Source organism: Poecile atricapillus, chromosome Z (assembly GCF_030490865.1).
Source record: "Poecile atricapillus isolate bPoeAtr1 chromosome Z, bPoeAtr1.hap1, whole genome shotgun sequence".
Taxonomy (NCBI): Eukaryota; Metazoa; Chordata; class Aves; order Passeriformes; family Paridae; genus Poecile; species Poecile atricapillus.
The window spans coordinates 41,349,672-41,377,051 of record NC_081289.1 but is presented as its reverse complement, the minus strand read 5'-3'; the positions used below and the strand labels follow the sequence as shown (position 1 = coordinate 41,377,051).

The 27,380-nt window shown below is 41.2% G+C and overlaps 1 protein-coding gene across 2 annotated transcripts; it reads right to left on the bottom strand.

The window, feature by feature from the left end:
• Positions 1-1,885: 1,885 nt before the first annotated feature.
• Positions 1,886-26,235, bottom strand: LOC131573745 (bestrophin-3-like). Of its 2 annotated transcripts, XM_058827970.1 has the most exons (10): positions 26,075-26,235; positions 22,222-22,391; positions 20,453-20,547; positions 19,690-19,923; positions 14,538-14,692; positions 13,758-13,835; positions 13,187-13,339; positions 9,860-9,940; positions 8,425-8,576; positions 1,886-6,120 (listed from the first exon to the last, which is right to left on the bottom strand). In XM_058827970.1, exons 2-10 carry the CDS (start codon positions 22,371-22,373, stop codon positions 5,214-5,216), a joined length of 2,007 nt encoding a protein of 668 aa, XP_058683953.1. In that variant the 5' UTR covers positions 22,374-22,391; positions 26,075-26,235; the 3' UTR covers positions 1,886-5,213. The 2 variants fall into 2 exon arrangements, with proteins under 2 accessions (XP_058683953.1, XP_058683954.1); XM_058827971.1 differs by lacking the exon at positions 22,222-22,391.
• Between the last annotated feature and the right edge of the window lie 1,145 nt (positions 26,236-27,380).

Sequence of the window (27,380 nt, the reverse complement as noted above, 5' to 3'; positions counted from 1 at the left end):
GCTTTCCTTTCCATCATAATTTTCCCATGGTTTGGGTTTTGTTCAACTTAGTTTCCTGAGTGCCATGGAAATTCTCTTTAAATTAGCTTGCTTCAACCAGCTTATATAAAAGGGAATTTGACAGATGCCTGTGTGGCCACTAACTTCAGCTACTGTTCCTTGCATGACTTCCTGCTCCTTACACCACCTCTCAAACCTCCTTTTTCCCTGGGATTCATTATCCCTTGATAATTTTCCTTTTTTTGGGTCTGGGCATTTGATGTCCATGCTTTAGGTCAGAGGCTGCTTTTATTGCCTGTCTCCTCTGCCTCTCAGCAGAGTGAGCAGCTGGAGCAGCATCTATTCACTCTAGAAAACCTAGACCACAGCCTGTGCAAAGGGATACCAGTGTTCCTCCAACTCAGATGAGTTATGGGACCCATGCACCAGCACTACACACCTACTGCCCCTTGCTCAGCCACTTCTTGTCAGCAGTGGCAGGAGTTTCAGATGAAACAGCCACAGGTAGCTGCAGTGATTTGGCAAAAGATTCACCTAAATTCTACCCATTGGAGTATTTGTTTGGATTGCTAAAGCTGATACTGCCCCCATACACATGAATAAAACATGACCAAACAAAATCTGCTTTAATCTTAGCACTGGTGTTTCAGTTACATTTTATGCTTCTTTACAGTGGTTCCAGTTCTGGGAGGAAGGGGAGTTGAGGGTGGAGCAACAATTGAAAATTCAGGCTGCTCTCTGTCCTGGAGGAAAAAATTGTCATGTGTTGGGGTGTTGGGGCTGCTTGTATTTTCCTAAAGCAAAAAAATGTCTGCAGTCCCAGTCATGTGTACTGGGCACTTCCCCAGCAGGGCAGAGCCATGGGGAGATGGACACTGGCCCCATGGTGGCATGGGGACAGAGGTTGGTGGCCCCCAGGCACTTGCTGCTGCTGTCTGTCTGGATGTGCCTGGCACAGACCAAAGGCAGTGTCCAGTGCTGCCTTGGCTGTTTCACAATCAAAGCCCCTTAGATTGTAAGTTTTCAGTGGTAAGACTCAGTAAGTATTACAAAAACAGAATGGTTTTCCTGTAGGTATCTCTGAAATACTGATCTTGACTTTCAGTATGAAATAATCTCTCTCTGGTGCCTGTTTTCATGACTCTCTATTTGCAGCCACATTGTGTTACACATTTGGCATCCAGGCTCTCAGCCTCTAGCAAAGGAGGCTCTGCTGCCAGCTGTCTCTTTCTGCAGACAAGTCTGAGCTGTGTGAAGTTACTGTGTATTTCAGGCCAGCCTTGCCTTGATCATGCCACTCTTGAAGGACGGATTGACCATGAGCTAACTGATTTGTCTAGAAAATGTCATCTGTTTGGTCATGAACCAAGACAAACAAACATCTATAAAGCCCCATCCCTCATTTAACAGCAGCATGGTATTTTTGTTTTCTATGCATCATACCTAACACTCTGGTACATTTTCATTATATATAAAATATGTATCTGTTTCTCAAATATGAGTTTGCAAGCAGAGTTAGAGATCTGTTATTTACAGCAGAAGATTTTAAGGGTGTTGGGACATGTCCCCCCAACCAGTCAGTCCCAGCACTGACATCTTGCCTCTATGAATTCCAGCGCAGAGTGTGAACACATCTTAGAAACAGGTGGAACGTGTTGCCCTCTCTTTGTTCTGATATCTCTGATCTTGTGCAAGATTAACACCATCTGATGGGAGCAAACTGCTGCTCTGACCTACTTGTCTATCTTGGACCTGTTCTATCCTTGTCCAACTTGGCCAGATTCTGCAAGTGCATTGCTGTTCCTGGTAGACATCAAGTTGATTTGCATGATAGGTCAAGGCCTTGCCAGAAGAGCTTCTTGAGAGTTCAGTATAACCAGGATGATGGTGTTTCTCAAAGTGCCTTTATTCATGCAATAATTCAACATTGCTTATACCTGTGAACATGAATTGTAGATTGTTTGGTTTGGTAAAATACTCCATTTACCATGCCAAAGCAAATAGTTTACTGAGAGAAGTGCCTAAGAGAGCACATAATCCCAAATGATAGTTTAATACAAATCAGAGTACACTGATGTTTGCCAAAGTGAGATAAGACTAAATGAGGAGAGGAAATTTTTCTGGTAGTTTATCCCAGCACTAGCTTCTTCAGAAGCAATGAACAGAATGCTATAGCTAACCTGGAGCTGGCCCACTGTATGAAATGCTGGTTGTGTATTACAGGTGGCACTGTGTGACTTCACACTTCACTGTGACTTCAGAGCTGTAATTCCTAATTTAGCATGTATCTACATGTGTAATAGACACCTCTGTGCAGCTTAACTGAAGCTCTTGCCTACTTAATGGCTGCTGCGTGGCCACCCTTAGCCTCCATCAAGTAATGAACACAGTTGCAGGGCGAGGGAGTGCTGGCAGAGTGAGTGGGAGAGGTAGCAAAATCATTGCTGATTAGATGTATAATGTCCTGATGGAAAGCAGCACTGTGCTTCCTAGGCAGCGGCCAACCTGAGAAGAAGATGAGCAGAGCTGGATGATGAGAAGCTGGGAAAGCTTTTCCCACTTAACAGTGCTGGGATGAAACAAGCTGATGTCTGGGTTAGGGACAAAGAGCACTTTGGTCCAATACCTTAAGCCCTGGTGGAAGCTGTGTGAAGGGTTAGAGGGAGGAGGTGTGGTGGAACTGTACTCTCAGTGCAGATTTGTGGTGGACACTTGAGATATCTTTAATTTGTGTCTTGATTTCCCTTACAGTGGAAAGCACACTCCTCAAGCTTGTCTACTGTGAAGAGAGGGCTAGATAAAGGGCCAGGCTTCCTTCACAGCTGCTGAAAACCCTTCCTATACATGCACAGCTGGGAGGAGTACGGACAAACTCCCCAGAAACTTGTGTTGCTCTCCTGACTTTAACTAAAGTCCTATAGAGGAGAGCAGCTGTTACTTTTACTTTGCTCCCAGCTGTGTGACTGGAGCTATCTGGCTGTCCTTAAAATATATTGTTTATACTTAAAATTAGCCCTTTATGTAAGTTAAGCTCATTGGTAAGTTAAGTTCCTTGACAATTGCAGATGCAATTAGATTGAGAAACATTGAATTGCAAAATGTGGCTTCAGCTACAAGAAGAAAGAGGGAATCAGGAGGAAAAAGGGAACGCTTCCAGAAGTTGCATAAGGCCATTCAGAAAATTGGACTGCTAGGCCAAGGCATTGTTCATTTCTGTATGATTTCACTCCAGAGTTTCTCATTTTGTTGGTCAAACCTGAATATAGCAATCTGAATTGCCTGAAGACTTGTGGAGTGGCAAGGGTGAGGTTGCACCAGAGCACCTGACTCTGAACTGTGATCAAATTTCAATAAGCTGTTGTCAGACACCAGTGTCACCTCTTCTCATGGTGTGAAGAAGTCCTTCCATAGGTGTCTGACAAATCTGTGCTTGGCTTCCCTGCATATCAGGAATTCCCATAATATGAGTTTAAACAGTGCTTCCTTGGGCCATGTGTCCTCTGCTTCCTAAACTGATGGGATACATGTGCTGTTGTCTAGTGTCTTTGGAGGATTTGAGAGCATGGCTCTGCTCAGACTGTGCCTAATATACAGCAGCAGGAGCTATTTTCCAGACTGAAATAAAGCTGGAAGAAGTACAAGTGGGGAGGGCAACTGATTTTTGTTCAAAGCCTACCCAGATGAGACAGAGTCCTGCTGTATGTGGTACCAGCTAGAAGGGCTCCTCACTTAAGTTGTTGGCCAAAGGAGCAGAAACAGGCAGGTCTGTTCATTCCCTTCCCAGGATCAGGGAGTGCTAAAGACTCCCAGGAGCCACTGGTGTTTCCAGTGACCATGGCAGAGAGGCTGATTTGTTTTTTGAAGCGCAACCTTCTGAGCAAGAGAGCTGGGTGGACTTGCTGTCCATGCAGTCCATGCTGCTTTTGCTGGTTATTGCAGACTCTTAACTTTCAGTCCCCCCCTTTCTCTGTTTTTTCAGTCCCTGAGCTACCTTGTCTCTCCCTTGTCTGTCTTCTACTTGGATACTCACAGAGTGGAGAATGCTGGCAACATGCTCCAGACTGCACGTTTAATTAATTTAACATGGGTCAGAGCTAAACCCAAGGAGCTGTGGCTGCTTTCCTGGCCTACTTTGAGACTTCTTGCAGGAGTGACAGCTGAAAGGTCAGGTCACTATCAGCAGGTTTAGGGAGGTGGCTTGGTCATCCCTGGAGTAGCAGGAGCCACCTAATGCTGTCTCAGGTTTGGGTTAATCAAGAATGTGTGTGGTACATCTGGGAAGCATGGGAATGGGGGAGAGGTTTAGGAACTGGAGAACAGTTTTGGTAGGAGTCATGGGCCCCTTTGGTGTCTGCCTGGGATGACTATAGCCTGTGCACTTCCAGCTGAAGATCTCCACAAGAGTGGAGCACTAAGCTTAGTTGCACTTGCAACTCCATCACCTCTTGAGAGAGTGCTGCAGCCCTGTCATTGCTAGGGAGGCCATCTGGGAGCCTCATTTTACAATAAAGTGTCACTGGGTATGTCACATATGTGCTCCAAGGCTCAGTCATCCCATGCACAGCTCGTCAGGTGTTTTGCACCTTCCATTTTTAAAAATGAAATGAAACATTTAATTCTTTTATTTTTTTCTACTCTTTAGTGGCATAGCTTCATCAGGAGTGGGGCAGAATACTGTCCTACACAAATGAGGGGCCTGATTTTTCAAATGTTCCTTCAGGCAGTGAGAGATGGTGGGCTGGTTTTCTCCAGGGTGAGAAAGGAATTAAGCCCACGTCTTGCCTTTGAGCTAGTTGAGTAGAACCCTAAACTTGTTAGATCTTACAGGGATGACACAGACCTCAAGCTGGTGGAGCAGACAAAGGCAGCAGAGTTCAGTGTATATTCAAAGTGGACAGAACCATACCCATACTTTTGATAACCTTAGTGTTTCCTCTAGTTATGTCTACACAGCTCACCGCCATATACATCCTGAGGCTCCCAGCTCTCCCTGTAAATATATTTCCCACAGGGTCACAGATCTCAAGCCAGTGACCAAGTGGCTTAAAGTATGGCATCACAATGCCTCCTATATAGGTGCCCAAATCCTCTCTTGGATCTTGCTCATGACTTGTCTGAGTATCGAGTCTGCCCTTCTGGACTTTCAGCGAATTTGTGTGAGAACCACGTTCAAGATAAGACAAGAAGTTCAGTCAAACCCAGAGGAAGAATGGTCAAAGTTTTCTTTCACTCTCCTCATTAGAAAATTCTACTATGGCTGTTTCTTTACTGTCCAGGTTTTCCCATAAGTCCTGCATCTCAAATGTTTGTGGAGCAGAAGCAGAAGTAGCATTTTTTCCATCACTCAATGTCCTTTGCTGTGAAGTTGTGCTAGAATCTGTTGAAGGTGGTGCAGCATCAGCATTTGATGCTGTACTAGGACTATGGAAGCTTGGTAAACTCCATCGCTGAAGGTTTCTCTCATGGTCTGTTATGAGACCAGCTATGTTACTAACCTGAGGCTCGTGTTTATGCTCTCCTATCACACTAGGAAGTGACTGATGCACCTCTGAACTTGAGAGGTATGGAGTCATTTCTGGGGAGAAAAAGTGTTTGTTCAGAAGAGCCACATTTGCCTCAGCTAGGATCCTTTGGAGCTTCTCTTCTGGCATGCTTGCAGAGCGCTCTGTTGGCAGGTCTGGCTTGTCCAGCAAATCAGGTTCAATCTCCTGGGCTTCAGAAACGATGACCTCGGGCACTGGCCTGGTTGTCTCAGATGAAGTGTCACTGTCACCAAACTGTGCCTCATTCCTTGAGGTTTCTGTTATGGGTCCTAGCTCCCGGCTACCATGAAGTTTGTTACTTCTTGTAACTCCTTCATATTTCTTCTTGAAGCTTGCGGTAGAGTGCCTCCCTCTTGTGTGCATTTCCTGCAGCCGTCTGATGTGCCCCTTTTCATCTGCTGGGAAAAACACCGAATTCTCACTCGTCTGCCGACTGTAGCGGTGGTGAGTTGGGTATGAAGGACCCTCATGGACGCTGAGAAACCTCTTGACTCTTCTCAAAACTGAATACTGTCTCTGGTGTTTCTCCTCTTCCCAAGGCCACTCTTCCCCATAGAGGAATTCAGTATCAGCCAGCCTGCCAAATAAAGCCAGGTAGTAGATGTCACTTAAATATAGGAAGCATTGGGTCTCTATGCACATTTATCCCTCTGTCTCTGACACAGGAGCCAAGACACAGGAACCAAGGCCCTAGTGTGTCCCTAAAGAGAAGGAAGAAAAGGATGAGGGTGCCAGGAAAGGCATCCAGACAGGAATCTGGCACCCTCATTTCATACTTGAGCTGCAGCCTTCTGAGGCAACTCCACATGGTTAGGCTTGTGCTAGGTTTGTGCTAGGTTTGTGCTATGCTTGTGAGGGAAAGGAGAGAAAGGAACCCTACTCAGTGCTGTAGTTACTTTTTCAGGAGAATCCTTCAGGCAAAAATAGCAACAGTGAAAAAGCTACAGCTGGAAACAGAGTACAACAGTTTCAAAAAATGTTGAAATTACTCAGATGGCCAAATCTCAATTACTTCTTGGGCATGACAGTGTGTCTGAAGGTCTCACCTGTACCTGGTACTCTTCTTCTGCACAGCCTTGGTGCTTCATGAGAGCAACTATTGCTGCACGTGCCAGTGAATTCAGTACACATCACTGGCTCAGTGCAGTCTGGACAAGCCAAACCAGCCCAGTTACCTGTCCTAAGGACAAGAACGGCAAAGGGGCTTTGGCCAAATCTGAGGCAAGGAGCAGAGGCAGGCAACAGTACTGGAGGGACAAAGGAACTTCATCCAGCATTTGCGAAGATGATAGAATAGTTTATGTTGAAAGAGACCTTTAGAGGCATCTAATGCAACCTCCCTGCCATGAACAGGGACATCTTCAACTAGATCAGGCTGCTCATTGCCCCATCCAACCTGACCTTAATGTTTACAGAAATGGGACATACACCACCTCTTTGGGCAGCCTGTTCCAGATGTTAGCTTGAGGTGACTGGAGAAGACTTTGCATTTGGGCTGAAGTTTTATATATTTGCTTTGGACTTGGAAGAATTTTTAGAGCTTGTTTTTAAGTTTGCGTAAGAACTATCCATTATTTTTGGAGATATAACCAGAGAAATGGTTCAGATGAGAAGATAATTAATAAAAAGTAAACACATCAGAGCTGTTTGCATTCCACAGGAGCTATCCAAGGCAACTTTTCATTCACTCCTTTCTCCATTTTTTGTGTGAAGTACTTCTTATTAAAAAATTGTTTGCAGACTTAATGATGTTTCTTCTTTGCCACCTTTCCCCCCTAGAAATTATCTTAAAATAAATTACATTCTATTAATTTTTCTTCTTTACTTTTTTTACTCTCTTCTTTACTTTTCTTTTTGCCATTTTATAGTTATTTCCAGAAGGAAATAACTTCTGAAAAGGGTGTGTGCGATAAAAAGAGCTCATATAAACCATTGTCCTTTGTAGTAGAATGCATGCAAGAATGAAAAAAATAAGAGGAACAAAAATGAAAAAAACACAATTTTGAGGCCAAATGAAACAAAAAATTGAAGACATTTTATTTTGATAAAGGTGGGAAATGATGGGAAAATTATAAATATCCTGAGATAATTTTTAAAGTTAGAAAAATGGCTTCTGTAAAGATTTGAAAAAGGTTTTCAGATGTGAACACCTGCTTGTCTGGTATTTTTTCAAGCTTGATGGTATTTACACTTGTTGACCTGTCTATATTACAGCATGTCACAAGTATTTAAACTAACAGCTTCTAAGCTAACTGGCCTGTCACTGGTTTCTCATACAGATCCTGACAACAGGGGGACTATCCCACACCCTCTATTCTTTGTAACCATTGTTCTTTGTTGATCTCTGCAAATAAATCCTCTTCATACCTTCACAAAATCTGACCATTTCTACTTCCATGCCAAGATTATTTGTCAATGAAAAGTCATACAACATTTAAGATGATTTCTTGTTGTTCTTCACAGACATCTGGACTGATTTCAACTTTTGTCTGCTAACTAAATGAACAAAGGAATAGCTGTTTTGCTAATTGGGGATGCATGAAGAAAATGTAGCAAAGCAAATATTATTAAGAAAAGTCAGTCTGTTCTCAGGTATCACCCTGTGCTCAGAGACTATCAGCACACCCTCCCTGCAAACATGCTCTGTTTAATGATTATACAATTTAAGATATTCGTGCACAGCTTGGATGAGCACATGGACCACTGCAGACATCCTCCCACCAACACCAGCCTGTCCACTCCCTCCTATTTTCCCATTTCCATTTTCTCTGCTTGCAGTACCATCAGAGCCCGTATCCCTGCACTGACTGTCTGCCAGTCACTGCAGACTCTCGGGGTGCTGATCTTTCTGATGGCATTAAGGACCCTTAGTGCCACTCACCCCATCTCAATAGTCGATCCAAGAAATGAAGGAATGCAGTAATCAGCAGCTGCTTTTGTGTAGGGTGGCCGGGCAGAGGTATCATTCCAGTAAATATCTTTTTCCATCCTTGGCAAATTCATATGCATCTCATCCACCGCAAGAAGTGAAACCTTAAATTTTTTTTGCATAAATCATGTCACTTTCAACATAGTGGAGTATATGAAATAGTCTACTTTATACTCTCTGGATCAACATTTCTTTCAGAAACCCTTTAACGTTAGTGTATGATGGCCTGGGCATTAGGAGGAGACTCAGTATCATAAAATAAAACCCCTATATCTGCCTAGACTCATGAAAGCACAAATTTTATCATAACTTGAATCTTCTGTACTGCAAAGATATTTGCCCCAGGTTGAAGTCCTTCCCACATGTATAATGAGTTAAATGTGATCCTTCATGTGCTACAGAAAGTCTGTGTAAAGTACTACACACGTGCTCCTTAAAATGTCCAGAGGTCAAGAATCATTCTGATAGGCTTTACTGACATTTTAAGACATTCCAAATCAAGTATGTGAACATCCCTCTAATAAATTTTACACAACAGGTTCTAAGGCACAGTAGCATGAGTATCCCGCTAAGCCAGAGAGCATCTTTGTCAGTGTGAAGTGTTTTCCCATTCTTGCACATACCTGTGTCTGGTTACTTTGCTTAATTTGGTGGTTTATTTGGCCCTTGCTCTCCCTAACTCCTGGGCTCTGCTTTGCTGGAGCAGAGTCTGACAGCACCTCAGCCAGCTCTGTGCCTGGTTCTATGCAAGGGGAGCTGTGGGTGCTGTGGGACTTCCTCACGTCTCTGCTCTCCTTGACAGCACAACAGCCAGGGCTCTTTGGGGTAACTGGAATAAAACTGTACCCTTTGTCATCTCATAGCCCCTGTGGCTGGGGACACTGGCTCCTGTGCTGACCACAGATACTGCCCTGGGTGACAGCATCTGAATGTGAATCATGGTACTGGCCTGCTTATTAGTTCAGGGTCCTGCTTGGTCTTTTTACTATTTTTGCTACCTTTCTTTTTAAAGGGTGGTTCATATGCAGTATTTTAATCTTGAGACATTCAGATTAACAAAATATGTTCTTATCTATGTGGGAACGACTTTTGGATTTTGCAGGATTGACCTACATTACATGTTTTTCCAGGAACAGAGGGGTCTTATAATTTAAGGTCAGCTGTTTGCATGGTTAGTCAGGCATTGTAAATGCCAAATAACAAAATCAAAACGAATTAGCCTGTGAAAACAAGTTCTGTGGATCATAGCCACAGGTAATCCTTCAGGGAAAGGATATGTTTTGCTGGCACTTGTTGCCCTGATTTATTCCTCAGTATAAGACATAGTATTAGATGTAATGATAACCTATGGTAGAGAAAAGCTGGAAGTAGAAGTAGCAACAGCAACCTGTAAATTTCTATCGATGCACCAGTTAGTTTCAAAATCATCATCATCTTCTCCAAATGGATTAATGAGTTGTTCAGCGACCTGGAAAGAAAACAAGACAGTGAAGAAAGGCTGGCATGCCATGTCAGGATTGCTGCTGCAGAGGAATTAGGATTGGATTTTTCTGTCTCTCCCTGCCTGTCACTTGCAATCATAGCTTGAGCTCCTGTGTGATGGTTCTGCCAGCCTAGCGAAGGAACAGCTTGCTTTCACTATAGATTCATATCTCTGTGCCTCATGGTGCTGTCAATCATCATTGCCAGCCCTGGCCTACTGGGAGCTGAGACATGTCAGGGCCAAGGTAATTGTCACATCCAATAGTCATTACCTTTCCTTACTGCTGTCTTTGGCTCATTGAAATGAATGGCTTAGCAGCTAGAGGCTCTATATTATTGCACTGTTGTCTGCATGGGGTCAGTATTCCCAAGCCTTGCAGCTGGAGTCTACTGGAGGGAGTAGAGCTCATCTCTCCACCTTAGCCTCTGCTTCTTTATCAGCATTAACCCCAATGGCAACCTTCCAAGGCTTTTGAGGAAGAGCATGCTACAAAAAAAACTTGACTCAAGTCAACTCTGTGCATCATGCTAGCCAAATCCCAGAGACAGAATCTGAGTCTGTTCTTTCATTCAACCTGCTGGCTTGGGTTTCTGTACTTGAAATGGTTAAAACAGGCAGGGCAGAAGCTCATCCTGTGGAGGACACAGTCAGACAGGGAGCTCAGGCACATTTGTAGTGAGGTACCTTAGTCTGGAACTACTCTGGAAAGGGAACCCTCTCTGGCTCCCTATAGCCAGTGAAAAAATCCCCAGAGACTGCCCCCACCACCCCCATAATCACTAAAGCACATTGTGGGGAAGAGTAAGCTATTGACATAGCTGCTGATGGAGGTAAAAAAAGATTAAATAGAAAAATGTTTAAAAAATTTTAGGAAATTCAGACTGCTTCTCTATTTCCTAGTTTCTTGGTACAAACATTAAATACCCTCTCCCCACCATTCTTTTCTCCTTCTGTTTATCTTTTCAAGCCCTGGTTTCGAAGCTAAACACATTCTTGATAACACCTTTCCAAGCATTCTTTGTGGTCACTATAGCCATGCACAGGAGCAGCAGTAAGGTACTTGGTTTAATATGTGTATGGGTAAAGCAACTGTATGATTAAACAGTCCTGCTCATTAAACTCACTATGGACAGATATGATCTAAATAACTTATAGCTGTAAGGCAGTTGCTCCCTGGATATTTTTCCTACGTGCCTCTAGGCTGTACCTGTGGATAAGCACTTGCTGACTCTCCAAGGCCACCACTTCCCAGGGCAGCGTTGGCACACGACAAAAGAACTGCTGAGTAGATTAGCACTACAAAAACACCTCTAAGGTGGGAGCAATGAAAGGAGACAGGGGTCACCTCTGCTCACACTCCTTGACATGGTATTAAATTTTGGGTACAGCTATGAAAGTGCTGCAATAGGGAGGAACCAGAACACAGTCTGTGTTGTGGCTCTCCAGGGAAGACATGGATCAACTTTGATCACCACCCAAAAATCCACGATAAAACCTATCACATGAGCTTAAAAAAGTGAGGTCTGGGACAGAGCAGACAGTGGTGGTGGCTTTTCTTTGGCTGACCTGGTACTGGCATGTGAGACATGACTTTATTCTCCAGAAAGGAATGTAGTGCTGGAAAACTAAACTCTGTATTTGGACAGTTCATCTGTCCCTGTAATGAAAAAGGGGGTTTAGAAGAGTCTCATGTAATGGGAAACTTTGGCCCTGTATTATAGGTATAACAGATTAGGCTTGAGGCCAAAGAATGAGCTCAGTTTACCCATTATTTCTGAGGAATTGCCAAGTTACTGGAAGTCAATACTTCAGGGCCCTTTTTACTGCCTGGCAGCCAAAGTCCAACACGCTCGGCAGGAAACCGGCTGTAACCTTCAAGACAAAAATATCCTGACGTGGGGCACTGGAGGTTTGGATGAACCTCTAGTCTGAGGAAACACTGCTGATATTAAATTAACTTTTAAAAGCTTCTTCTCCTCCCTTTCATTTCCTTATGCAGAAGATTTTTCACTTACAATGGCATCTCATACCTGCCACAGCCAGGAGCTAGCTAGAAGCTCTGAGCCTAACTGGAAGAGAAGCTATAAACAACCTTGGGTGCTGAAGAAGGAAAACCCATTTCCCCTCACAAGCACCAGTAGCATGGTCAAGAGGAACAGCTTGCAGTTATTAACCCTTTAGCATAACTGGAAGATACTGACTAGAAATAAAACCTCACTTTTCTCCAGGAGAAGTTGCTACCTTCACCATACCAGCCTCCCTTTCCCTCTCTCCTGCTCCCATCCAGGCTGGTCCCTATGCAGCAAAATCCTTTTCCCCCTCATTTCCTAGGTCACAGCACTAGAGGAGCTTGTCCTGCATGCACTTTTCCTCACAATCTGCCAGCTCACTGTGCTGCCTTCTCTACCCTGTCCTTTGGAGCTGGCTGTGGGAAGGTGTCTCTAAACCTGGCCAACTTTGTTCAATTTATATTCTAGCACAAAAGTTAGCTCTATGTTTCCACCATGATTAATAAGCACAAAAGGAAATCTAATGTACATGGACCCCAAAGAAACTTTTTTCCAATTAGTCTATTGCAGAGGAGAGAACCACCTTGAGATATGTGGCTTAATTACTCAGCTATCAGATTGATTGTGATACGTTAGACCAGGAGTCATCAACAGGCTGCTTGGCAGCATCCAGTTCCTCTATTACTCTTCTTTTTAATGAATATTTTTATGCAGTGGAGTTCTAGCCAATATTGTCTGTCACTCTTTCACAGCCCTCTGGAACTGGGGACCTTTAATTGCCTGCATCTGATGAAGTTAACAGCAGATACTACCAGCTTTGATCATAAGAAAGTATCATTCAGTCCCTTTCACCTGATGCCAGGTCTTCAGCCATAGCTCCCCATTGGAGAATGGAGTGGGAGGAAGGATTTTTTTAATCTCTTTTCTGTCACTTTATAGTTCAAGTCCTGAGGCCTTGCGAAAGTAATATGCCCTTGGGGACTTGTGGCTGCTAAAATGGGTTCTTTCAGATTCACAACCACTTCTTACCATATGGTCTGTCAGGTGGAATTAAAAATGTACTGCATGATATTTCTATATGACCACAGAACACTTCAGGCTGAATTCACTCTGGTCTAACTTCAGTATTCACTGGTGATTTTACATGTGTGTCTCAGATCTGACACCTTGACCAGCCCCCCAGGGAGGGTTCCCCCATCACCTGGCCAGAAAGCCAATTTACCTTGAGCCATCCTGCGTAGAAAAAGAACTGCAGCAGTGTGAAGATTGGAATGTAAATATCTAAGTCATGTCCCTGATATCCTTGGTCAGTATCCAAAAATTGACGCCCTATCAGGCAGGCAAAGAAAAAGGTATAGACTGCGAGAGTAACAACCTGCAAAGAACAGAACTTCATTGAAATAATGAACTAATACAATCTTTTGCACAAGGCAACCCACACCCAATGGCCTTTGTCTGCCTTTTGCCATATAATTTTTAAATCTGTAGGAGGTATTGCAAATACAGAGGCCACAGGAAAATTTATGGCCAGGAAGAACACTTAGGAAAGAGAAAAAAATTTCACTGCTTCCCTCCCCTCTTCCAAATTATGCAAGATCTTCAAAACATCTTTGCATTAAATATGCCTTAAGTAGTTAGCCAGGCCTCCATGATCATGTGCGAGTGAACCAGTGCTCAATATCTCAAGAGACTCTGGTTGGGACTATGAATGTTTTATACCATGAATATTTGGTACCAACCCCCCTTTTACGGAAATTGTGTTTTGAATTTTCTACCGGATAATAGCTCAGTACCTGGGTATAGACCAGTGGAATTCCAACCCAGTCATAACCAAACAAAAGGCTACACCATGACCGGTACTTATTCATCTCCTAAAAGAGGAAAAAAAACAACCAAAACCAACCAGCAAGAAGCCATAACAAAATAAAATTGCATGGGGTACAGTTCTGAATGATAAATATTTTGTTGCAGTTCATTTTTACACATATAAAAGGACAGGGAGAAAAGAAAGTATAGTATATATAAATTGAGAGTATAATGGTACCCAGTACCCCGTTTGAATGTTGACTTGGTTTATGGAGTTGAAGTGCTTAGTGTACTTTGTATATCTTCACAATTCATCTTCTGTTTCTATCTTATTAACAGTGTAGTGATACATGAAAGAGAATATATTGTATCATAAAAAGGATATTTTACCACTTAATGAAATATTCAGAGAGATTATCTTCTCTAAAGCTGATAATAAAAATCTTCAAAATGCCAAATTATTCTCTTTTCTCATATTTTTAGCAATGGAACAAGTATGAATTTCGATTGATGTTACAATAATGTTTTACTCATCAATTTTTTGCTTCTTTCAATTCCTTCTTAGTCATATTACAAAGAATCCCAGTGAATGCTGCTGTGTGTGTTTAAGTGTACATTGTTACACAAAAAAAAGTGGGATAAATCCTGAGTAGGGTCATTTAGATGACACAGGAGATCTGTGCATACTAAATCAAACCAATTTTGTAAGTCAAAAGCAACATAGCAATTTCAGATTAGTTTTTTGTAGATTTTCTTTTTCTACTTACATTCATCAGTGTCTGCAGATCCACACTGTCTCGAATTCTTCCCTCTTTTCGTGCCTTTGATGCCAAATTTCCAAACCAGACAAATGGGACCCAGTATTTCAGGTGAGGAGACTTAAGGTCATCAAAAAGTTTTCTTTCATGTCTTGTCATAAAACCTGTTTACCAAAACACCAAAACATCCTTCATTTATTCTGTGCTTTCAGTACTACTGATACTATAAATTTGGAATATGTTTCTATCTGTTTATGTAATATTTGCATAGAACTCTGCTAAACACAACTTATAATTCTAACTAGTAATCTCCTCTTTGAAACAAACAAACAAACAAAAATTAAAAAAAAAATAAAAATCCAGGACGAATCTTGCTTGCAAGAACTTCTTTTTGCATTAATTACCTGCGCTAAATTCCTCTTTACCGATATAGGCAATAATTTCCTATTACTGTGTTCTCATATCTAACTGCTGATCTATGGTAGGTACATAAAATACTATGAATTGTACAAATTACTCTCTAGTTTCATATTCTACTTTCAGAAAAATAAGGAACTGGCTGTATCAGTCAAAACTGAAACAGTTTTCACCGATGATGGCTTTCAGAAGCATTTTGACATATAAGGGCAGTTATATGACCTGATTCTGATTATTTTTTGTTATATCTGCAAAGCAGTGAGCAAGCAACAGAGGATACAAGTGCATGCACGAAACAGAGCCCAATAGAGTGTGTGCCTTCTGCCAGTGAAATACTTCCCTGACAGATTGTTTGATGCTTTATTTGGGGTTATGAAGGCATGCAAAGAGATGAAGAGGGAATTGTGCACAGAAATCCCGCTGCTAAGGGGACACTGGGCCAGGTGACATGCTGTGGGGCTGCAAGCTGCTCTCTGCCTGGCAATTTGCCTTGCTGGGGTGCTGGGAAGCTATTAGGTTTCCTGAAGAGTTCCCCTGCCTCGTGAAGCCCTGCTTCCCCCTGCTGCAAGCAAGTCCAAGGTCACATAACTGGGGAGCCAGGGCTGAGTGTGACAAATCCTGCACCAGAGCCAGTCTCTGCCTGGGACTGGCAAGGGAGCAGCTGGCTTTTGGAGCAACACCTCTACCCCCTTGGGGAAGAAAGCTCTGCTCTGCTGTCTTCCTTCCACCCAGGCTTTGACAAAAACAATCTCAGAAAATTCACATTTTCCTTTGTCCAAATCTTGAATTTTCTGATATTGGAGCAATTGTCAAGTTTGGAGGATCTCAGTTTTTGCTCAGGTGTGTGACATCTATCAGGGTGGCTATAAAGTTTATTTTGTTGACATTAGCTCTGAAATAAGACAAACTTAGTAACATGACAGCCCCAAAATAGGAGGCTCAGCCAACCAGTTACAAGTTTGAATGCTGAAAATTCAGTAAGAGAATTGACTGTAGACTCCAACTAGTAACTAAGAATATGGCTAACATTGCTAAAGATACATGACACAGCAAACAAATAAATACATAGAAACTCAGTTGTGTTGCATGGAAATGTGAATTAAATTAAAGGAGATTTGCTAACCACAGGGATTTTAAATATTCTGTTGTTGAGAAAAATGTCACTATTGTACAGTTGAAACAAGCCTACACAGGAGGTATGAAATACTGCAACTACTGAGAAGGAAGGCAAGGACAGGACAGAAAACACTGTGGAAGAGGAAATGTTCAGCAGCAAGACACAGTACTCGTGCAGTATCATAGAATTTCAGAACAGAATAAGATAAAGTTTTTAAAAGTTCCCTGGGCATTTTGCAGCCACCTCTCATAATCAACTTCACAGAAATACTAGGCAACCAGACAAATTGACCTGCTTGTCATGACTCCTGCCTCCTAAAAGTCTTTCAGGCTGCCTTTAGTTTCTGTCCAGCCAGCCTGCTTATTACAGGACAGGAAAAGACGCTTCTGTCAGGCTGAAACAGACAGAAAAACAAAAAATTGACTCTGGAGTAAACACTGGATGCAAGTCACTGGAGGCTCTGGAAAGATACAGCCTGAAGGGGTCACAAAGAACAGCAAGGATCAATTCTGCTTTCCACTGAAACAGGGCACCTTCTGTTCAGAAAGCTCAACAAAGTCTGGTTTTTTTAAATTATAAAGTTCAAAGTGGCATTGAAATATTTGTGTTAACATTGATTAAATATTTGATGAATATTAATAATGCCTAGTACTCTTATTGCAGAAAATACTAATTCTGGATTGCTCTTACTGCTGGCATACAGTTCAGAACAGCTCACTGTTATTGCAGTGGTAAAGAAACACTTTATATTCCATCCAATATAGGGGAGAATATCCAAATTCAGTTCTTAAAATTACATAGTTTCTAAATATGGTCACGATGTTTTTATTTAGGAGTATTCAAAGAATTAACCAAGAAACCATATAAACAGCAATGCTGGTTTTGACAAGCACTGGAAGACTGGAGCAGCTCCAGAAAATGGGGAATATTTGTTAAATATTGTGCCAAAATCTTGAAAAGGATGGTCTAAGTAATGACAGAGCATTGAATCCTCGTGAAAATATCAGAAGAGTGACATGGAGTACGATCAATAAATAATCAAAGGACACTAATGTGAACAGTGTCAGCCAAAGAGATCTTACAGGAAAGTTATTGATGAGAACACAAGCCTGGCTCTGAAAAAAATCACACATGCCCTTCCTTAAGTGATTCAAAGAGTATTCAGTTCTTCTGTCAAAACTCAATAGATTGAGACAAGACTGATTCAGGTTATTCACATTAAGTATTTTTAATACTAGTGGTTAGAGAAGAAGGAACAGGATCAAGTAGATAAAAACCTCATTTTCTGCTTCTGTGTTATGTGGGAAAGGGTTAATTCAGGTGCTTCGTTCCAGTGGAGGATTTGTGACTGCAGTTTACAGCCATCCATAGGTATTCATGTTGCTGAGCTCACACCTCATGTTTCTCTTCAGTGTTTCCCATCAGCTCTTTTGGGGGGCTCTCTGCTCAGCTGCTCACCCATTACTCTGCTTTTTAACAGTTGTGTTCTTGAGCATCCAGCTTCCCTCTTGCACCTTGCAGCCAACAGAGTTGCTGTGCTCAGGACAGCTGCTAGGCATTTGACACTTAAAAGCATGTGTGCCCCAGCAGTCAGCATCATAAAGGAGTGAATCTCCATGGATCTGCTGTCTCCAGTTCCATAAAGCGTGTTAAAAGATGAAAAAGAGTCAGGAGGAAGGTCCAGCCACTCTTGACTGTATCCTATATGGAGAGACTACAGTTGGTGAAGCTCCTGAGTTTCATTCAAGCCTTTATGCAGTCTGCTAACAGGTAACTATTGAGGGAAAAAGTACATTTCCTTCTAATTAAAAAAAGAAACCCCCAAACCTATTACAGAATCCAGTGAACAGAAAATAACAAGATGTGCAAGTTCAGACTGAGAATAAGATGTCACTCTTCAACAGCAAGTTTACTGTTGTGAATGTCTGTTCTCCTAGGATGCAGTGTAGTCTCCAGTATATCCATCTGAATTTTAAATCTGGGCTGATTATATTCCTAGAAGGTATTACAGCTCAGTCAGAAATTGCAGCATGATAAAGGATGCTGCTAGCGAGCTTTTGTGCCTTGTGTTATGGATGAGCCAGACTAGATTATTGTGGCCCTGTTCTCGAATTTAAAATCTATGAATTTAAGCAGTTAATTTGCTGAAAAAAGAGGTGCATTAGCAATAGTTACGTCATGGCTGTTCTCAGTGTGACAGCAAAATGCAAAATTGTCATAAGTTGTTTCAGTGATGACTGTGCTGTTCACATTCATATTAAATGCCTCCCTGGCATGCAGTCTGATATGCAATGCCACAGGGAGCTAGGGAGGGGATTATTGCAGAGTATTGTTTAAGTCACTGGATGTTAATAGGAGCAAAATATACCCTGAAATGCTCGGTACTGCATCAATAAAAATTCTGCAGCACAATATGCATTAAAACCCACAAAATAAGTACTGAAGTCCAGAGCTGACTATATTATCTATATTTACATACACAGTTTATAGTAGATTTTTCACTGTTAAAAAACCCAACAATCAAAACTTGCTTTCTGGTCTACAATTTTGGTACAATGCTGTGACATTCTGTCTCTTTGGAACAGATTGTCTCTAGCAATAGGGAGGCAGAGCTGGATTAGCTGCCTGGAAATGTTGTAATTTTCCAGTGCGTAGTGGAAGCAGATTGCTGGGGAGAGTGACAGAAGCTTCCTTGACCTCTCACAGGCTCAGGTAAACAGTTTTGTTGCACAGCACAAGGAAAAGAGCTTTAAAATTCAATGTATCCAACATAATGGTTTGGGGTTTTATTTCAGTAAGCCTGGCTTTTTTTTTTTTTTTAATATCCAAAGCTTCTCACACATATTTGAAATCTGTATATGTATATACACACTGCATATTTTAACTAGCTACAACTTTGCTTACTAATCTCTGCCAAAGGAATAATTTTAAGAAATTCAAGACATTCAGTAGAAAACATGACTTCTATTTGGAACACATCCCCATATCTTTGCTTTGCTGTTCTACCTCTGACACTGACCATGCCAGTCAGAAGGCACAGTGCCACACTTTGCCTTTAAATTCTGAGCAGTCAGTCCTTGAAAGGCAGTCAAAGAGTGACATGATTGAATGCTCCTCATCATCATTACACTCACTATGTTATTGAAAGAAACAGAAAATAAAGACATGTTTAATACTTAGTATATTTATCCTTGAAAAACTAAGTTTAAGGCAAGTTTTTCATTAGAAAGAAAAAACCCTTGGGGCTGAGGGATTTTTTTAGTAAATCACAACACTTAAAATGTGCAATGTATTTAAAATGCAGTCTGCTTAAATAAAAATCAAGATAAAGCTGTGTCGAGTGTTTGGGGGAGGCCTATTGCCTCCATGGGGTCTGAAAGCAGATTCACATAAGTGTGTCAAACTTGTTTGACTTCTATAGTGTTGCTAAAGACTTTAAGAACATTAAAGATGCACTCTTAAGGTTATGCCATTTAAGTTACTAATAAAAAGGTGATTGCTTTGACGTGGGTTGGTATGAGGCTCACATGGGGCCACAGGAAAGGAAAAATGAGGCTGGCTCCTTTCCTCCCTGAGCCTTGCCTCTGAGGGAAAGGAAAGCAATTTTGAAGAAGCAAAGCACAGTACCTGCTCCTACCACATGGTCCATGGTGGGGAACCTTTTGTACACAGCTGTGCTGACAGAGCGAAAGATCAGCAGAGATGTTAAATTCACATAACGCATGAGAGTCCTCCTTAACAAGCGCCCATACTCATCTCTGCCCTGGACACAGCTGGAGATGAGCAACATCAGACGATCTGGCCATGGCAAGTTCACAAACTGATTCCACCAGCGATTCACCACCAAAGTAACATAGAAACCTGAGGGTTAGAAAGAAAAAAAGTCCATTGACTATCAGGGTTTCAGTTATTTTAATTTCAGGTTGCAGAGCGTTGTTCATATCACTAAGCTGCTACCTTTCCCAGAATAAATGCAATAAACCATGTCAAAACCCAGGATACAATAAATACTAATTATTTAATGGACATTGCAATGTAACAGTACATTCCAGCTGAGTATCTCATACCCACAAATTTCCAAATTTCCTCTTCTGTAGTAAAACCTAGGGTAGATCTAGTTCATTGGAAGATCAGTTACAAGATATCAGTGTTAGTGGGCATGATCTAGATCTAGATATATGGAAACCTTTTCTGTTAGTGTATTAAGAACATGAGCATAAATGTTGCTATGACAAAAGCAACTTGAACTTGAAGAGACCTGGAAGTGGATGATTATTGTGAATCTCTAGCCTCTCACATGCCTGTCAGCTTTGAAATGCTTCCATGCACCAACATTCACAAAATGCCTGAACAGAGTTGGAGAATAATTTCACTTTTAACTGGTACTTACCAAGCACAAAAGTTACTGGGATTTGTTCAGCATATTTGTCACAGTAAATTGATAATTTTTCAAAGAACCGTTTTTGGCTACCTGTAAGAAAAAATCTGCAGCAAAAATAAAATGTATCTGTCCTTCCATAATATTCTGGCACTATCTACTAAGGGCAAACACATATAAATAACCAGATATGTGCATTGGGGAGCAACTTTGGCTAATGCCTTAAAGAAAATTCTTAAAGGTAAAGGTCTAAACACTTTTGGCAGGTATAAAAGAAGCTGGAGGAAACAACAGTATTATTCCCTGGTCTTTGTAGTTTTCTCAGGACTAATTTGACTGGCACTACTAATTGGATCAATACGTCTGGAGAATCAGTTTGCTGTCCCATACATACCAAAGATGGCAGCAAGCTCTAAGTCTGCAAATAGAACTTACTCTCCATTTTTAGAGGGGTACATAATGGAAATGCTTAGATCTACTTGGATTGCAAAAAGTTACCAGTCAAATTCCTCTGATTTGAAAATGTTACTTTGTTGCAACAGGTTTTTTATTCTTATTCCCATGAAATTTTCCTTTTCTACAAGATTAAAATACAACTGTATTTATTTTGCAATCAGGAAAATATTCACCCAATGATAGCAAGTGGACCATGGCAGTAGCTTCTGCCCTTGGGAAAAGACATCTGATTAAATACAACAAGCTTCAGTATAATTCTGTTTGTATATGTATTACAGTTATTTTTTGATTTCTTATAACAGGAACATACAACAAATATTTGGTGGGTTTTACAATTGTGCAATAAAAACTGGAGAACATATAGAAAGCTTTCTGCAGTGTATTTACCATGGTCTTCAATTGCCTGACATTTCAATAAAAGAAAGATTAATTTAAATAATAGTGAGACTTTGGTGTTCCTTTACATCTTAATTCTATAATTTTCCTTCTTTGTTTACAGGTATAGATTACTGAATAAAAAATAGTGATTAATCAGAGAAAAACTGAAGCTCATTTTCTCCTTGCTTCCAGTAAAAGGCAGAGATCTAATTAGAGGTCATGGTAAGAACGGAACCATAATTTTGATACTTCTATGTAATGTACTTCATCAATTAAAAGTTTCACTGTACCAACTGATGCATTGCATCTGTCATATGTTGTTTAATTCACACCTTGGTGGAAAATAGCAATTCTTCTTCTAACATGTTCCTCCCAGGTGCTGGGTGACACACAGATAATAACCACATCTGGCTTCCACGCAATTTTCCTTGGTTCTTTGCAAGCTCAAAAATCAAGGCTGCACGCCTTCCTAGCTTGAAGCAAAACTTTGTTTTTCCTGGCTATATAAGTTCACTTTAAAATTATTACCTCTCAATGTTGTTAAATTCCCACCAGGCAACCAAAGACAGGGTTCTGCAGGGAGAGCAAAAGGTCTATACCTATGATCAAAAGCAGGGAGGCACACTCACGACTGACAGCTCAATGTCAGAATGACAAAAGCTGTATAGCCTAGGCTAGCGCTGAGTTTTTATTCAGTCTAACTTCAGTAGGGCGTTTGCTCAGTGCTAGGCTAAAAGTACAATCAACTGAATATGATAAACAGTATTGACACTATATACTTTCTCTGGCACCTTACAGGAAACATGGAAAGGTAAGCACATTAGAAAATGTCCAAGGAAAAGACAATAACTAAATAGTAACCTCCCCCCATCATTCATCAGCCTAACACTAGGAAGTCTGAAACTTCAGCATAACATTTAATGAGATGTGAATTGGAAAGAGTGTACCTGTATAATACACTTATCGCTGTGTAAAGAGTAGCAAAAACAATAAATTCTCTGTACAGCAATTTGTAGATGCTGCCTTTCCACCTTAGGAGTAATCTGTGAAATCCAAAGAAAGTGGCATTTGCTACTTTGCTGGAATAAGTGACTGTCATCGTCGTGGTAAGCTGGGCCTAGAAACAGTAGAAGAGAAGCAGGACACCAACAACAGTTTAGACAGTGTATCCTAACCTGAATGTACCCTTGTATAGATAGATACATGGATATACTTGTAAATTTAAATATATAATAGTATGTGTACATAAATACATGGTGTTTGTATTCACATATATATATATATAGAAAGAGAGGGAAAAATAAAATCGTGCAGTTACAAGCCCTGTTGAGACCTGCAGATTGACTGATGCAAGGCTGTATTTGGGCTTTACGTCAGTAACCACCCAAACTCAGCAGTTAGCAATGAATGTGGCCTCCTTTCTGGGTGGCAGTAGCAGGGACATGTTACACCTCTGAAGTCTCTGCTTACTCACAGTTTGCTCCACTGTAGTGTGGGAAAAGAATAGGAAACAAATTTGTTTGACATTTTCTTCAAAACTTTTCAGCTTCTTGGTAAGAGAAGTATAGCTAAATTCCACAAATGCATGTACATCCCCAGCCAGTATTTTTAGCTGGCTGTGGTAATTATAATCATTGAAAAACCAAATGAGATTTGGAGACTGCTTCTTTCATTAACAGTTACGACAGCAGCTGAGATCAGCTGGGAAATGCTTTTATTTCTTTCCTTGAGACCAGACTTACTCATCAATACTTCAGCATTGCATGGCCATGCAAAACAAGCCATAGGGTTGCTCAGGTAGGTAGTGTGAGACACGGTGTAATTAAAGTACAACTGAAAATACACAGGTAAATACTTCTTGCTGGGTTTGGTACCTGCTTACCCAGTGCAGGGAGATGCTACAGGAACTTTCATACACTTATAAAACAAATCCTAGCTCCAAATGTGAATGAAAGCAGTTTTATACAGCATACAAGAAAGAGAGTAATTAAGACAAGAACAAAATCTCAAGAAAGTCACTATGTATCACAAATATGATTCTTGCCTATATTTTTGTGATGCCACTGTAGCAAATTTATTGGGGGGGGGAAGAAAAATCTGAATTCCTAGTAAATAGATGCAAGTATTTTGTGCTTCTTGGCTGTGTATCTGATACAGAGCATAGAGTAAGCCTTTAAAAGACACCTGTAAAACTTCCAGTTTTTATTTTAGGCACAAAGGGAATCAACAGGGAAAAGACACCAGAAGCCTTGTATTGCTGACAGGCTGTCTCTTTTCCTCTGCAGAATGTCTGCTCAATATTTGCCAGCATGTGCCTGAAGATTACTTTTTCTGGTGGTTTTGTTTTTGTTTTAAGAAGCATTGGTTTTTGTCTTTAGAATCCAAATGATAGTTTTTCTTCTCCTGAGCCTTGGCACAGACCTTGAAATTTTTTGCTGTCATTGTTGTAGTCCAAGAAGTTCAATGCAAGCGCCAGCTTGTCTGACTGGCATGCATGGAAATGCAGTCCTGTCTGCTAAAAATCTTGTGGTCAGGATGCAATGCTTAAGAAAATGGAGTCACAGATGTCCATTCTCTAGCAAAAGTGGGGCTTTATAAACAATGAAAGAAATCTGGCTGGACTGTAGCGGAGGAATGGGGTAAAAAATACATTTAAAAATATACTGTTTCCTGGAATTGCTGTAGGAGCCTTTAGATCTTGCCCACTGATGCTGTGGAGTGCATGTTTAAGCCATATCACCAACAAGTGTGTCTCTATCTCCCCATTAATATCCACTTTTTAATGGAAATATCCAGTGGGAATGACTGAATGTAGGGACTCAGATATAGAAAAGATGTCTGATAACAGGAGGGCTCATAGCCAGGCAAGAACACAGACCCTCAGCACAACACAATGAGAGGGTGAAGTTGGATAAATGCAGGATGAAACAGAACATGAATTGCTAACTGTGGAGGCAGCCAAATATCAGAACAGAGGATTGGATAGTCACCCTCTTGTTTAGGATTTTTAAGCTGAGGGCAAATTGTAGGACAGAAGATGACCTTCAGGAAGAATTCACATAAATGAGACAGACAGGGGCTGAGGGGTTCTGCTGGTCTCCCCTGGTATCTTGGCATCTGTTAAACTTTCTGTGAGGTCTCTTCTGTTGTGGGTCACAGAGGAAAAAAGATTGCTTGCAGCACCTTTGCAGCATCTGCAGCTCTGCAGGAAGGCAGCCATTAGTGTCAAAAACATGACTCTCCATTTCTGCATTGGAGGTTCAGGAAGGATTTGTTCCTCCCAGCTATCAGAAAGTGAAAAGTGCCAGAAACTGGTCAGTAGCTAAGCTGGACAAAGTGGGTCTACCTTCTCTACAGACCTGAAACAAATCCTGTCTTGCAAGGCCTTGTGGATGGGCTTTGGCCACAGATTACAGACCTGTAGTGATAATACGAATCAGGATTAAGAATATTTCCCCATGCAATAGACCGAGAGAAGAATTTTATCCACTAAATGCAATTTGTCTGCTTGATTCTAGTAACTATACTTCACTTAATCACACTCCAGACATCTCTTAGCGCCTTACTCAATGCTCTTGACTCTGAATAGAAACTCTTGGAAGATACTGGATGTCTCTGCTTTTTCTTTCTGCCTCTGAAATGGGGCAAAGAAAAGTAGGACTGTTACAGCAATTTTAGGCTTAGGTGCCTTGGTTTCCTTGCCTTTCCTTGCCTGTGGTACACTCTGTTTTATCTTCCTGCTAAGCAAATGCTTTCCTTAACATTTATCATTAGGTTCATATGGGGACTTTGAATAATCAATGTCTTAAAATAAACATTGGGTCAGATTAGGTGATTACAGAACAGTTTAGACTATACAAAGCTATGAAAGACAGCTATGTGTTTGTCTGGTAAGATTTCTCAGTGCAGCAAAAACAAATTTAAATCTGCATTTGTGTTTTTTTTTTCTCTGAGAGCAGCTACAACCACTTAGGTACAGGCCTTGCAACTGGAAGTTTTGGCTCTTGCACGGTGGTCCCAAGCCCTTGGTTCACATGCAGAATGTTGGCAGTGAGTCCTTCCTACATTACTTATAGCCACAGGAAATTAAAAAGCTAAAACTGAGGTAGACAGGAAGAGCAAAGCATAATGATGCCTCCCAGCACATTCCTCTCTGAGCACTCTTTTGGCCAGGGCTGAAGAAGGAGAGTACATTAGATCAGATACCACAGGCACCAATGTAATGAAAAACATTCCTAATTATCATGTTGCCCTTAAATTCATCAGCAGATATAGGGCTAGACTTTTTGCTGGTATGGGTTTGTGAGTTTTGAGGACATAATGCAAGTTTATGACCATTTGATGCCTGTAGAGACCTTGACTCGTATCTGTGATGTTTTTTTCTTTTACTTGGTGTTTATTTACTTTCTGAAGCTTTCTCAAGCACAGACTGAAATGTGAGTTATATATTGCTCCACTTTTGCTAAGATCTTCAGAAGACTTTAGGCATAAAAAGATAAAAATATAAGTGCATCCTCTCCATTAATATTGAACTCAATTGTAAATGGGAATTTTGCCTGGCAAATTTCAGGATGCATTACGATTCAGAGGGAAACCACAGCACAAAATAAGAGCCATCAGTATTTCCTAACTGAAAGTCTTGTTACAGAATGTATAAATAAATAGTACCTCTATGCAGACCTACCCCTTGTCATTGTTCACCTTATTTTTTAGTTTACGGCATAGAAGAGAAAGTGAGTGAGAGAGATTTGAGTTAAGCCAACTATAAAAACATATTAAGCTTATGCTGTATCCACTGACCTGCTATTTTGATTCAGCAATCCAAGCCTGAAGGCAAATCCTGGACCCTTCCTCTTTCTCAGACGTCCTAAACCAAGTCCCCTTCAGATCTGCAATAATCACCTTGCTCTTCCCTTAACCTGAAGCAAGGGGTTGCTGGTGCCGAGCAGTAAGAGGAGTGGACTGACAAGAACAGGGGTTAAAATGTCTTTCCACTTCTGGAAGTCTGTTTTTGCCAAGTACTCTGTCCTGTCAGTTACACAGGGAACAAACGCAAGCAGCAGCAGCAGCAGCAGCTGCTGATCTTGCTCTTTTCTAGTCTATAATTATAACGCCACTTGCCATCGGAAGGACCTCTTTCATTTGAATGAAGAATCTTGCAATGCTTTTGGCTGGTGCATACAGTTGTCTTTCTTCATTTTATTTTCTCCAAAATGGGATGGACAAGAAGGGAGCATTTTGTTCTGAGACCTGTCGTGAAAAGTGATATGTCTCTAACAGGGTCCTGTGAAAACACATCAATGAATAGCAATGATTAACTACATCTAAATAGGAAGATCAGAGACAGCCCCACCAAACCTGAAAATGTGCTCCAGCTGCACCTTGGTCCCACCCTGGAGCACAGCATTTGCTGTATTTCTGCTTTGCTGATTTGATTTGGGAAATCAGGTCTTTGGGGTATGCTGTAGAAATCACTCACCCCTCAAAACAGGCAGAGTTGCTGCTACCAAGTCTCAGTAGACCTATTCACAATTGTATATTTCAGCACGTGAACACCCTTCTGCAACTGGAGGTTTTACATAGGACTTCTTTCCCTCTTCCCCTTTGTAAAATGAGATGAACTCTGTCTTTTATGACCCATGGCATTAAGAATGAGCTGTAAAAGGTGATAGACTGTGAAAGCCCAGGAGATATCATATAATGTTGCCATAAACTTCAGCAGAGAATGAAATAATGTGACTGTGAAGTAAATAAAAAAAAAATGCAGGGGGAGAGAATAAGCAAGATTTATAGATTTAATTCATTTTATGATGAAAGGTTTTCCCCCCTGCCTTAGTCCCATTAAGCTACTTGAGGCCATTTATTTAATTAAAGCTCTCCCAGAAAGAATAGAAGTTTCTGCTATTGTTTGCCTGCCTTCTTGTTGTTAATGGCTGACCGAAGAAAGACACTTTGATGTCAAAGCAGGCGAGATACTAGACTGTGGCATGTGTGTGTCAGGCAGTGGCCTGTGGCGAAAGATGACAAATCATTTTAGCATTCAGTGACTTGGCATGAAGAAACATACTGCCTGATCCTATTACAGAAACTGCCCTGTGCAAGGAAA